General features: G+C 39.4%; 2 protein-coding genes across 4 annotated transcripts in view; both read left to right on the top strand.

The window, feature by feature from the left end:
* The window catches only part of LOC121925371 (stAR-related lipid transfer protein 13-like), a 92897-nt gene extending 83180 nt beyond the window's left edge, over positions 1-9717 (top strand). Inside the window, exons 2-4 of the mRNA XM_042457439.1 lie at positions 388-459; positions 5439-5516; positions 9654-9717. Coding sequence (XP_042313373.1) covers positions 388-459; positions 5439-5516; positions 9654-9661 — 158 coding nt within the window. The 3' untranslated portion in view covers positions 9662-9717. The remainder of the gene's footprint in view (positions 1-387; positions 460-5438; positions 5517-9653) is intronic.
* LOC121925367 (stAR-related lipid transfer protein 13-like) overlaps positions 1-13168 on the top strand; it is a 1219986-nt gene that overhangs the window by 1139904 nt on the left and 66914 nt on the right. The window lies entirely within an intron of this gene.

The following is a 13168-nucleotide window of genomic DNA, read 5'->3' as shown; positions in this document are numbered from 1 at the left end:
AAGTTGAATCAAATGACATACAGCGACCTGACAGAGACGCCACAAAAGCTACGCTAATGACCAAAACACTGCCAAACTAACATTTGGCTCTTCTGACTATCATAAATAAGTTGTATAATATTAGCTAGCAAAAACTCTGTCCAAAACACACCCCGATTCTGAAATTGTGACATTATTAATGTGAATCAGTGTGCAGACAATTACAAGCCATGTACAAGGTACCTTGACCAGACTTTTTAAAACTAAAAATGAATTTGGTACTAATTTCAAAGCATGCAAAAAAAATGAAATCAGAGTCTATATCCACATGCTTGCCAACATGCAAGTAAAAATACCAAAGGCATAAAATTGACCTTGAGTGCATTGCACTTTTTTCTTACCTTTCAGAAATTGAAGCAAAGGAAGCCTGTGACTGGTTGCGAGCTGCTGGGTTCCCTCAATATGCCCAACTGTATGAAGGTACGTTTTGGGGAAAGGGCAGTACCTGCCACTTTTAATTCATTATGGGGGTGGGTTTTCAGGGAAAGGTGTCATGTTAACTTCAGTAGGTCAGCTAGAGTTGGCCCTAGCATTAGGTAATTCCTCAGGCAGTAAACATTGAAGAGTAAAGCAAACAGAGCAGTCTGTGTGTTTGTGCCCACTGGCCCTAGCTTGCGCCTGTCTGTTGCAATGGGAGACTATTATCCCGTTGCATTTATGAATTAGATTCAACTGCTAGTGTTCTCAGCTTTTTAAAATGAAATCAAGGATGACACCTTCATGTCTGCCTCTGGCAGTAACATACCTTGGCCTGGCTTCCGTGTACAGTGGTCCCCCCCAGATTCGCAGGAGATACGTTCCAGCCCCCCTCAAATCCAAAATTTCACAAATATTCAAGTCCCGTTGTCCCCAATGGTGTCATTGGGGACAATGGGACTTGGCTATTTGTAAAATTCTCTCCCTCCCATACCGGCATCTTCCCCCTGGTGCTGGAGATTTTAATCAGAGCCTGGGTCACCAGGGCTTGTAATAGATCCCGGCAGCTATCAGGACTCTCTTTCCCAGAAGTGCTTGGGGCCCAGCATGTGCACACCCCACCCAGCCTCTCCATCACAACCAATGGGTGCACGAAATGGCAGTTGGCTGCGGGGACTAAAACTGTACGTGCTAAGGCCACAAATCCAAAGGGAACACTCTATGTTGGAAATATCACTTTCTTGAGAATTGCTAGAAACTCAGGAAAGTGGGAGAGATTGTTTAATCCAGGGGTAGGCAACCTGCAGCCCGCGGGCCAGATGCGGCCCAGCAAGGCCTTGGGACCGGCCCTAGCCCGGTCCAACCGCCGATTGCCACGGGAGCCTTTGGACTCTCGCGTGAGGGCGTGGGGCCTTTGGCCTATCCGGAGGAGACAGGCAAGGGGGGCAAGTGGCAGGCAAGGGGGCAATTGTCTATAGAAGCCTCCAAAACATGCATTTATATTAACATTTTTTAAAAAAGCAGCAATTTTTTGCGTGTCCTCCATTTTTTTAGGAAAGTGTCCTCCATTTGAAAATTTTGTCCTACATTTGTCCCGGTTTATTTATTTAATTAATTTTTTCTTTACAAATATATTTAATTATTTATTTTTTTGCTTCGGCCCCACAGTTGTCTGAGGGACAGCAACCCGGCCCCCAAAAAGGTTGCCTACTCCTGGTTTAATCTCACTAGCAAAGCAAACACAGCGAAATATGGGTGAGCAGGAAAACTAGGTCCACTTTATCTCCCAGTCCCACATGTCCCCAATAAAAACACAAAGTCACTTGGTTAAAGTGAATAATACAACAAGTTTACTTACAGAATCATGTGGTATGAAGTAACACACAGGTCTAGCTGTGTTGCAAGAAAAATAAGGTAGGAAAAAGTAGGTTACATACATCTTAGAAAAGTTTCTTCTCAGCATGCAAGGAAGTCATGTTCTTCTGAGCATGAGAAGGCAAGAGAGGGATAATGGCGACCCGTTCTCTCAGGGACAAAAGGCAAAGGTGTGCTCTAGGGTAAACAGAAAATGGAGGAGGGGCTGTGAGTAAACAATAAGACTACCATAGACATGCATTACTAGAAGGTCTCAGCATGCAAAGTTGCTATATCCCAACACTGTATAAGCATTCCCATCTTCCAAAGTACTCAGAACAAAATGCTTTGATGTATGCTGAAGAGCAAACTGCAGTGAAGCACTAGAGATCTTAAATATCAGCTTTGCAGTTTAGGCTGCTTCTTGGCCCTGTTTTGTTAAGTAACTGACATTGCCAGGAGTACCAATGCACAACTTTGTCTACTACACCTTATTTGCTAGCAAAGGCAGGACTGGGCATTGCCACATCCACCAGGTTCTGATCAAAAGTGAATTGAAGTTACTTCTCCCTGGAGAGTAGACAAATCTATCAATCTTGCTTTCTCCCACATTCAAATGTTATAAATTTTGGTAAATTCTGATCAAGAATGAACTGAACTGAATTTTTCATCCATCCCTAAATCTCTGTTGGTTGTCCTACCAGTTAGTTTCCTAGCATCATTCAAAATGTTAACTTGTTGAAAATGACATGCTATCTCTCATATTGAATAATAGAGTAGTGGAGTTAAAGCACACAGAATCAAAGCACTAGTGTTTTGTTTTTGTTTGTTTTGTTTTTAGATTAGCAGGGCATCATCTACCACCCTCTTCAGGTTCTCCTTTTCTCTCTCAGTTTAGCTGCACTCTTCCCAGTAACCTGGGGGAAGTGGCTTTGCCATGCAGCAGTGAGTAGTTATGAGCAATTCCTGTTGGAATTGCTCGTGTTTATTGGAATTTACATACTATGAGAAGGACTGGAAAGGCTTGAAGTCCTCTGGTAAAAATGCATTGAATTTTGAGTACAAGTGGAATGAGGGCTGCTTTTAAGAAAGAGATCTGGATCCTTAACCAAAAAGGGAGAAAGTGTTAACCATGCAGTTTGAAATTATGTGAGTGACATTTTTAAAATAAATAAGAGACACATGGGGGGCCATTTGGTTTGTGGGGGGGGGGGGGTGTTTGTCCTTTGCTGCAGTTCCAATCCAGATTGGCAGAGGTGTAGCTGCAATTTGCATAGGAATGAAGGCTCCCACTTGTACCAATGGGAGCTTTACTTATAACATAGGATCCTAATCTGGATCTGGACTGCCATGGGAGACAGTCTTAAAACACCATTCTTCGCCACTATTGCCAGAGTCCCATTCCAAATCTACCCTCATGCTACCATTCATGTAGCTGTTAATTACATGAATGGCATTTTGTCTAATTTGGCTCTGTGTCACAAATGTCAACTCTCTGGTTATAATATTGCAGTGTCATTGTCAGAGGAGCCCTTCTGTTACATTCAGCTGGTGGAAAAGACTCACTTAAATTTCTGAACAGTTTTAAAACACCATATAACATTTGTGAGGGCAATGTTGTATATTTATTATTAGCTTCTTTGGTCTCTTTAATAAAATGAGAAGGCTAGGGAATGAATTTAATAAAATAATGATAAATTAATTACCTATATGCTCAGGTTATTTCATGTATCTTTTATAATGGCTTGGGTCCAAACTATCTTAGAGACCGCCTCCTCCCGTACAATCCTCCCCGCGCTCTCCGGTCCTCTGAGAGGAACTTACTGCAGCCTCTAAAATCTAGGCTTGCGGCAACCTCCCAGGGGGCGTTCTCTGCTGTCGCCCCCAAACTCTGGAACGACCTGCCGGATGAGATCCGTCAGATAACATCATTAGACAGCTTTAAAAAAGCGGTCAAGACGGATCTCTTCCGGCAGGCCTTTCCAGATTAACCATCCCTTCCCAGGTTCCCTGATTCCCTCATTCCTCCCGTGGCCCCATCTTAGAGATGGTTGAGGATCAACAGAGGGATATCAGGGTTTTTAGTTTTAATTGCTGTTTTTATCCTTGATATTGTATTTTTAATATGTTATACTATTTAATATTGTCTTAAGGGGGGAGGGATAAAGTGTTTTTAATTGTCATATTTTATATTTTACTGTTGTTAACCACCCGGATTGGTTTGCCAGAGGGCGGTATACAAATAAATATTATTATTTATTATTATTATTATAAGGAAGGGTTTGGTATAGCATCATTCATAGAATCATAGGCGCGTTACAGACCGCCTAAAAGCGGGCAGTCTGGCACTGGCTCCATTAGCTACGCTGAGAAGCCCCAGCGGCCAGACCACGAGGCTTCCAGGCGCAGCTAAAAAGGAGCGCCGAAATGGTGTTCCTTTTTGGCAGTGGCGCCACAAGGTGCGAGGCGCACACTTGCAGCGTCACTTCCGCCGCACCACGTCTGGATGCCGTGCGTCCAAGACGTAAATATGGCAGCGCCCATGTGGACAGGCGCTGCCATTTACTACATGCTCCGCGCGTCCTAGGGAGAGAGGCAGTTAGGAAGGTGAAAACCTTCCTAACCCTAGCACGCCCCTTCCTAACCCTAGGACGCGCGGAGTGCATACTAAATGGCGGTGTGTAACCCGCCATAGAATCATAGAATAATAGGGTCAGAAGAGACCACAAGGGCCATTGCCTGCCTTGTTTTTGTCAAGACGACAAAAACATGTTCAAAGATGTCATTGCAGAGCAGATGGTCATACTGTCTATTACAATAATGAACAGCAACTCTTTATAGTATTGATCAGAATAATAATAATAATAATAATAATAATAATAATAATAAAACTTTTATTTGTATACCGCTTTTCCATCTGATCAAAGCGGTTCACACTATGCCAATTATGTGACATATGTCACAATACAAAGCAATACAATACATCAAGCAGTACAATATATCAACAGTTACATCAACAATATTACACAGTTCAATAAAAGTCTAATACCATATACAAAAAAATTAAAAACTATCAGTTGTGGTTGGGCATCCAGATCTTAATTAGGGTGTTCTATCTCTAGAGAGAATCAGGGGTGTATGCTATCTGAAAAAGATAAGTTTTCAATGCCTTCTTAAAGGCTTCCAGTGTGGAACACAGTCGGATCTTTTCGGGAAGGGCATTCCAGTGAGTGGGAGCTATCGCCGTGTAGGCTCTCTGATGAGTAGCTACTAATTTTACCCTGGGGTATTCAAGTAGGTATGTCCCCGATGTTTTGAGGGTGCGGGGTGGGTTATGTAGGGAGAGGCACTCCCTCAAGTAACTTGGGCCCAAGCCATGTAGAATCTTGTTAGAAGATTGAAAAAATTACTCTTTTGGTACTGTATTTAAAAAAATGACATGTTGGCATTCAGTTAGTTGACAGTTCTTAACATTTTATTCTATTTAAAAGGGAAACTTGTATAATCCAAAATAATATTAGTGGGGGGGAAGTTGGTTGTATTTGCATTTAATTTGAAAGTACATCCAGCATATCCAGGAAGGAAATAAGTTTTCCTCATTCCATTAAGCCATGTTTTTTCTCTTGTAGATTCCCAGTTTCCTATTGACATTGCTGCTGTAAAGAAAGATCATGATTTTCTTGACAAGGATCTTGTAGAACCTCTTTGTAGGTAAAGTGTTTCTCCTTTTTGACACTATTATTTTTATACTCTTTGTAATATTTTAGCACTTCACAGCATATGGTGTACTTTACTAATTTTGTTGTTGTTGTTTTGTGCCTTGAAGTCAACCCCCCTTTCTCCCATCCTCCGTTGTGCTGATCAGAGGTTGCTACTTTTAAATGCTGTTGATTACTCTTTATTAGGAAAGTGACATATTACTAGTGCATACATACTAGTATGCACTAATAATATGTCACTTTCCTAATAACGAGTAATCAATAACATTTACAGCATGTGCTACTTTTAAACATAAATTTTAAATTTTAAATACATATATTTTTTAAAAAAAATTAAATACACACACAGCCACACACACAAATGACCCAGATCCCCCCCTCCCAAATGACTACCACAAGAACAAATTTTAGGGACGATAAGTAAATATTACTCATTACATTACAATCTTCATTAATGTCACTAGTGTTTTATTTTGCAAATATTCTGCAAAAACTATTATGCTGTTGTTACCAGCACCACCCTAAGTAACATGTTACCTCCTGAATCACTTCCAAGTTTTGGGAGCAACAGAAGATGGTTCTAGATGAAATATAGAGAAGCTGTAAGGACACATGAGATAATTTCCTGATTCAGAACCTAGCCCAATAAATAAATAAAATAGAGATTACTATTACTACCTATTTATTTATTATTTCCCTAATGACATATCTTTTGAAGGTGACGATGGAGCTAAGGAACTATAACCGTGAGTGGTTTATGATGTTGTCAGCAATCATGTTGTGTACATTTTAAAATTAAATACTCGATGAGCCCTCAACCATTGTACCAAAATCTCAGTGTGTGGGAAGTGAAGTTTATAATTTCCCTCTGCGGGAAACAGTCATAATTTCCCTCTATGGGCAAAAAATCTCATTGATGTCAATATGAGCTTTCCTCCTAATGCTATTTGCCACAGCAGGATGACATTTCATGGAGATTAAGAAAGAGGAGGGAAGTCTTAAATCTCTCCTGCATTCACTCTGCAGTCTTGACAACAATCCTGCTATCAATATGCAGCTGGTATTTAATTAAAAAACACAGGCAGTTTGATTGCTAATCCCATTAACATCACATGTAAGCCAGAACTACTGGTCAGTGGACATTCATGTTTGTGAACCAGAGCATCTTCCAAACAGCTGCAAGACCTCAAGAGAGATTTGAAGCAGAGAAGAAGTGGGTAAGAGGAGAACATTTAATCCTTTCTTTCACCCCACATTTTATGTACAGTGCTTCCTAACTGTCCCCATTTCCACAATCCAGGGTTTCAGATATGTGCTTGCCACATTATAGGGTTAATCAGCTGAGAATTGTGAGAGGAGTGGAAGCAGTAGGTGGCACTCTTTTATATCTATCACTACTCTTGTGGAAGGCAGATCCTTCCGGACCTAGCCTAAGATAAGCTTACCATACTACCTTAAACACACATCCAATTCTATCTGATTTTAGAAGCTAAGCAGATTGGAACTGATTTGTACTGGGTTGGGAGATTGCTAAGGATCTCCAAGTAAGGCTAGAAAATAATCTTCCCTAAAAATGTGAAGAACCATCTACTGGGCTATATGGACCAATGGCCTGACTCTGTATAATGCAGATTGTTATGTTCCTGTGTTAATTTGTGGATAGGAATGTAATTGAGTCTTCAATATCCAGATACAAACACTGCCTGTTGTGTAAGATTTATTACTTTTGTACAGCATGGCTGTTACTCTGTTTTAACATTCCACTTGAGGAACTTTCTTAATCCCTTACGATTTTCAGGACAGAGTGATCAGCAATGAAGCCAAATAGATATCCACCACCACCACATTAACTGTTACTCTGTGGTGATTCAAGTAAAAAAGGAATAGTTGATTCAGTAAGAATATCTGTTTGAGAAGCTAAAATATGGTCTTGCCTAAATACCTAAAAGCAAGAGAGGCATGAAGTTGTAATTGCCAAACCCTTTCCCATTTAATAAGCTCCTGCTGCATTCTTATGATGGAATTTCTTGATTATGTGAATCAGTTCTGTCCAGGGGTTGTGTTTTTGTACCCATTTTTAGAAATCTGAACCAGTTCAGATGCCAAATGGCCAAGGGACCTTCACATAGATCGTTGACATGTCTTGATGGGAAGAAATGGCTGCAGAACAGCAATAATGTAGGAAGCCTCCTGTATTGCTGCATCTACTATCTCTGAACCTTGCATGTCCTGGCCTGGATTCCCTTTGCAGCTGCTCAACAACAGCTGCAGGCTGGAGTCAGAGGAAGTTGTCATTTGGACCAATTTTAAGGTGTCAGAACAGGGAGATGGAGTAAAGGGCCACCCAGAAGGCCACCCAGTTTTAAGAAGTTTTGCTTAACAATATTATTACATTTAGTATGAATCATGTGGCATCACAAACTGGACACAGTGTTTTGAGGGGACAATGCTTAGCTTCTCAAACAGATCAACCATTCCTTTTTGTTCTCCATCCAGACTAAAAAAGCACAACATGTACCAAAAATGATTGTTATGAATGGGTGCACACATGCCTGGATTACAGTTTCTTTTGGCATGCTACAGGCAAACAGCAACCTAGATCCATACCTCCTACTGCAAGTAGACCTTTGGCATTTAAGCTAATCTGTTGTAAACTAGTCTATTGTTGAAGAAATTTTAACTACTCTGGTGCTCATTATTTCATGTTGGCAATGTTGCATTTAAACTGTTTTGGTTTTATGTTACACATGTTAATGAAGATGTTGCTTTTAATTTCATTTTAGTACTGTTGGCCAACTATTGGCCAATGAGTGGCATTTTTGGCAGTAAGGTGGGGTTTAAATTAAATTAAACTGATGAAATTAAAATTGTCCAAGCTGGTGGTCATCCTATCAAAATAAATTCTGGAGTTTAACTACATTATGTGTGACCTTCTTTTATTTGTCCTGAATTTCGCACCATTTATCTTCAGTGGCTGACTCTTGGTTCCACATTTTTCATATCACAGCTAAGATCGAACATTGCTCTAGCACAGTGTAACTCTACACTCATGTAGTTAAGGTTGAACTACACCATCCTTTTGCTGAATACCAACATCATACAATCAATTGTATGCACTTTCAGAACTTAGATTATGGAACTGTGAACTGAATACAGATGTTATACCATTACAAAAAAAGCCAATACATTTGCCTAAAGTGCCGCAAGAATGTCAGCTCATGTGTAACATATATTTGGAGGAAAGGGGGGAACAGATTTCTGAATTCAAAACATAACTCATAAAAGCAGTTTGTCCTCACTTTGTTCAAATTGCCATTGATTATTATTTCTAGTTTCCAATTATTCCTGCTTAGGATCTGGCCCTGATTCCATTGATAGATGTGAGCAGATGGAGAACTCTATCTTCTATTGGCATGTCAAGAGGGTGTGTGAAATCCAGGCAGACTGTATTTAATTGGAAACTCTGTGGACATAAAGACAACCATTAATTCTTTTGTTTCATTGGCATGATCTGTTTCAAAATATTGGAGAGACCCCAAAAGATATGTCATCATCTATCTAGCTTGAACTATGGACAGCTAAATCAGTAAGATGGAGTTTGGTTACTGACTCCATTAAAGTGAAACCCTGAGTCTACAAGAAAGGGTTCTCTTTTAATATCTAGACATTAGAACAAAATGTAGACAGGAAACTAAAATCTATGCAAGTTTGTTCAAGTTTATTGGTGCATTTTAAAAGGAGAAATCAGTGGCACTCTTGTACTTCATTGTTTATTTCACTTTCTTTCTAATATTAGGATTTTCTATTATGTTCATCAGTTTATCACATATGGGGGGCAGAGCTTGTAAAAATATGTGGTTTTCTTATATGAAAGTTCATTTCTGATCAAGGTATTGGTTATCTATCTGTCAACCCATCAGCCAAATGATTGATTAAACTGGAGGAAATGGATTCCCATAACAGTGTCATGCATCAGAATTAGTGTTGCATAATCCCCTTACTATTTTTTGCTTTAGAGGTGTTATTTAAGTTCCAGTCATACAAAGAAACAAAAACCAAAAATCATATAGAGCCTATTAAGTTAATTGATGAGAGTCTAATCTTTGGATCTTTCTTTGGTTGTAGACGACTGAACACGCTGAATAAGTGCGCCTCAATGAAACTCGATGTGAACCTCCAAAAGAAAAAGGTAAGTACACATGGATTCAGAAATGTACTTTGTGTGAGCCAGAGGTTTTTTTTATTATGTCCTAAAATTATAGCTAGAATTGAACTTATTTTTAACCACTGAACTTCGAATAGCACGTGAAGACGAATTGTAGTTCATTATATATTCAGCAATGTTTTATAGGGCTTATTTTAATGTAAATCATACAGGTATTTTATGTCGCATTGTAAGAGGAATGGAGAAAAGGACTAACAGAAGTTAAACTGTCAAATGAAAGTTTACCCAAGTATTTCAGTACAGATTCTGCTCATGTAGTGTAATCATACTATGTTGAAGGGAAATATTTTACCTATGACTACCATGGCCCTATGACTCCTGTCTTTCCACCCTCTTTCTCCTGCCTGATGTTGTCTTTAGCTGAATATTTTTTTTTAAAAAAAAACAAACCCTATATTGTAATGTGAAGTTGAAAGCTATCATGGCCGGCATCTGTAGTTTTTTGTGTGTTTTTCGGGCTATGTGGCCATGTTCTAGAAGAGTTTCTAGAACATGGCCACATAGCCCAAAAAACCCACAAACAACTATATTGTAAGTTTGAATTCTGATGCATAGATGCAGATCATAGAAAGACTCTATAATAAGAGAGCCATTGCTAGAAGACTTTACAAAATAAAAATACAGAAGCTTATATGTTGTCTGATTAACATGATACTACTCTTAAGTACCTTGTCTCACACTATTGTCTGTTGCTGTAATGGTTACAGGGCATGATCCCCTGTCAGATAAAAAGCCCTAAACATTTTTTCATTTGTGGGTAGGTGTGCATGTGTGTGTGTGTGCTGTTTTATGAAAATAAGTCGTGTTTACAACCTCCTTGTGTAACACAGGCATTATTGTAGGCTTAAGGGTTTTCGAGAAGGAATGCAGAAAATGTCATTTGATATGGAACATTTTGTAACAGCGCCAACAACATTTTATTTACAAGCAACGCCTGTCCCTGGGGCTCTTTTTAATCAGTACAAACATACAGTGCAAACCATTGCTTTTAGAAACATTGTGCATATCTGGTTCTCTCTAAATGTTTAATTCTTTTTTCTGGTTCAGAAGTAGCCAGCTGGATAGGAGGTTGGGTGGGAAGGGTTGGCTTTGCATGTCGTCTTCTCATGTGAACCTAAAACTCACCAACATCCTTTCTAGATAAGTGGCTGAGTCTGGCCTATTTTGAAACAAACCCATCCCCCTTCCCCATTTTTCCCACTCCCTTCAAACAGTGATTGGTATCTCAGGGCTGTTATCCTGAGTGGCTGGAGGCAAATAAATATAAAGAAGGAATTCTGTTTCATATGGTGGATGTGATTTTCCACATTTGAGTTTGAGGAAACAGACATCTCCTGACTCACCAAATAATTTGAAAATATCAGTTCAGATGTTTCTCCTGGGGCAATCTTAGCATCAGGTACTGGCAACCATTGGGTGGGATGGGGTGCCTTAGGTTCTGTTCATTAATTAAAGAAAACCATGGTGCTTCTGCAGTTTCTGCTGTTAGGGTAGCCTCCTGCATAATCTCTTGTCACCTCCAGTTTAATCTATATGGCCATATTAAACTATCACTGTGAGATAGTCCTAATTTGAAGATTGAAAGACAGCCCTTTTAATGGAAGAAATGCACTGACTCTGGAATTTGTACTTAATTGATAGAGCCAGACAAAGAATTTCTTCTGTTTTCAATATTGCAGTCAACTTACCACCTCATTCCAAGGATGTTGTTCCTGTGCTAAACTTGTATCTGGCAGCTGAAATGGACTGGATGAGGGAAAACAAACTGAAGCTTAATCCTGACAAGGCATGGGTGTTTCTGGTCAGTTGAAAGACAGGTCTGGGAGTAGGGATTCAGTCTATGTTAGACACATGGGTTACACTCCCCCTGAAAATTCAGGTTTGCAGTTTAGGGGTTCTGAATTCAGCTCTGAGCCTAAAAAAGTGATCAGGAGTGCTTTTGCACAGTTAAGGTTAATGTACCAACTGCACCCATTCCTTGAAAAGTCAGATCTGGCAACAGTGATACATGCCTTGGTTACATCCCATTTAGAATACTATAGCGCTGCTTTTGAAAAGTGCTCAGAAATGTGAGTTGGCCAAAAGAGCTGCAAACAGGTCATCAACTAGGGCTAGATTCTGGGAGGACACAACTCCCTATTCGCAACAGCTCTACTGGAACAAATCAAAGTGCTGGTTTTCGCCTATAAAGCTTGGTTCCAGATTATATGAATGACTGTATCTCCCTTTATGAGCACTTTAAAGCTGTGAGATCACCCAGAGAGGCCCTTCTCTCTGCCCACCATCCTCTCGAGTGTGTTTGGTGTAAACAAGGGTGAGGGCCTTCTTGGTGCCTGCTCTCAAACTTTGGAACTCCCTCCCTAGAGAGGCCAGGATGGCCTGCCCCTGCTCTCTTTTTGGCAGGTAAAACGTTTTTGTGCCATCATGCTTTTTCAAATTGATGAGGATTTTAAATGCAATTCCCATTTTGATGTTAGTATATAATTTTTAAATACATTTTACTATTTCAGTGTTTGATATCTTTATCTTCATGAATTGTTTTATATATATACTTTTTAAATCTTTTGTATCGATTTTGTATTTGTTCTAAATTTGCTATTAGCCATCTTAAGGTCCCATATCAGAGAAAAAGGTGGGATATAAATAAATAAACAAAACAACAATAATAGGTTATCAGTTACTGGTGGGTACACTATGACAATATTTAAAATTGAAACACTGGGGGGGGGGTCTTTATATGGGCCATTAGCTCTGAGTGCCTCAGCAACCCCTACTGTGTTGAAAGCATTAATTATGTTCTCAGAGAAACAGACAACAAAAAGTCTAAATAGAACAAAAGGTTAGATTGTCCTGTGCAAATAAACTGAGCATCAGTATGCCTTTTAGAAAGATATTGTCTACTCCAATTGAATGTTGGTGATGTAATACTGATAATGCTTTCTTATGGCTTCTGATGTAAGTGTGTTCAGTGGTTGCCTCCTTCTGGTTGGAGGTATTACAACATATTAATTTGGTATTTTGAAAAAAAAACTTTGGCACTGGTAGACACATGTGTTCTTTTAAATGTTATTCTTGCAATGTGGGATCTAACTGATTACTGGGTATGCTTTTACAGTTTCTCAATGATTTAGACTACAAGATTTGAAAGATAAGCATTCACTATCGTTCAGTGGTCAGAAAATTTTGTTGCTTTAGCTCCACATGAACATGTATTTTCTACACACCATCTTCAAGAAAATGTATTCTTTTTTAAATATGGTCAGTTTGTATTAATACATACACCTAGCATTTATTCATATCCTGTGTGTTTCATTTTTCTTTTTTCTATTTCATTGTAGTCATACTTTAAAAGTCTGGTATATATATATATGGCCCGACGTCATAAGGACGTCACGAGTGCGCCATTGGCACACTG

This window comes from Sceloporus undulatus, chromosome 3, assembly GCF_019175285.1.
Source record: "Sceloporus undulatus isolate JIND9_A2432 ecotype Alabama chromosome 3, SceUnd_v1.1, whole genome shotgun sequence".
NCBI classification, from domain to species: domain Eukaryota; kingdom Metazoa; phylum Chordata; class Lepidosauria; order Squamata; family Phrynosomatidae; genus Sceloporus; species Sceloporus undulatus.
This window is presented reverse-complemented; position numbering and strand designations above follow the sequence as displayed.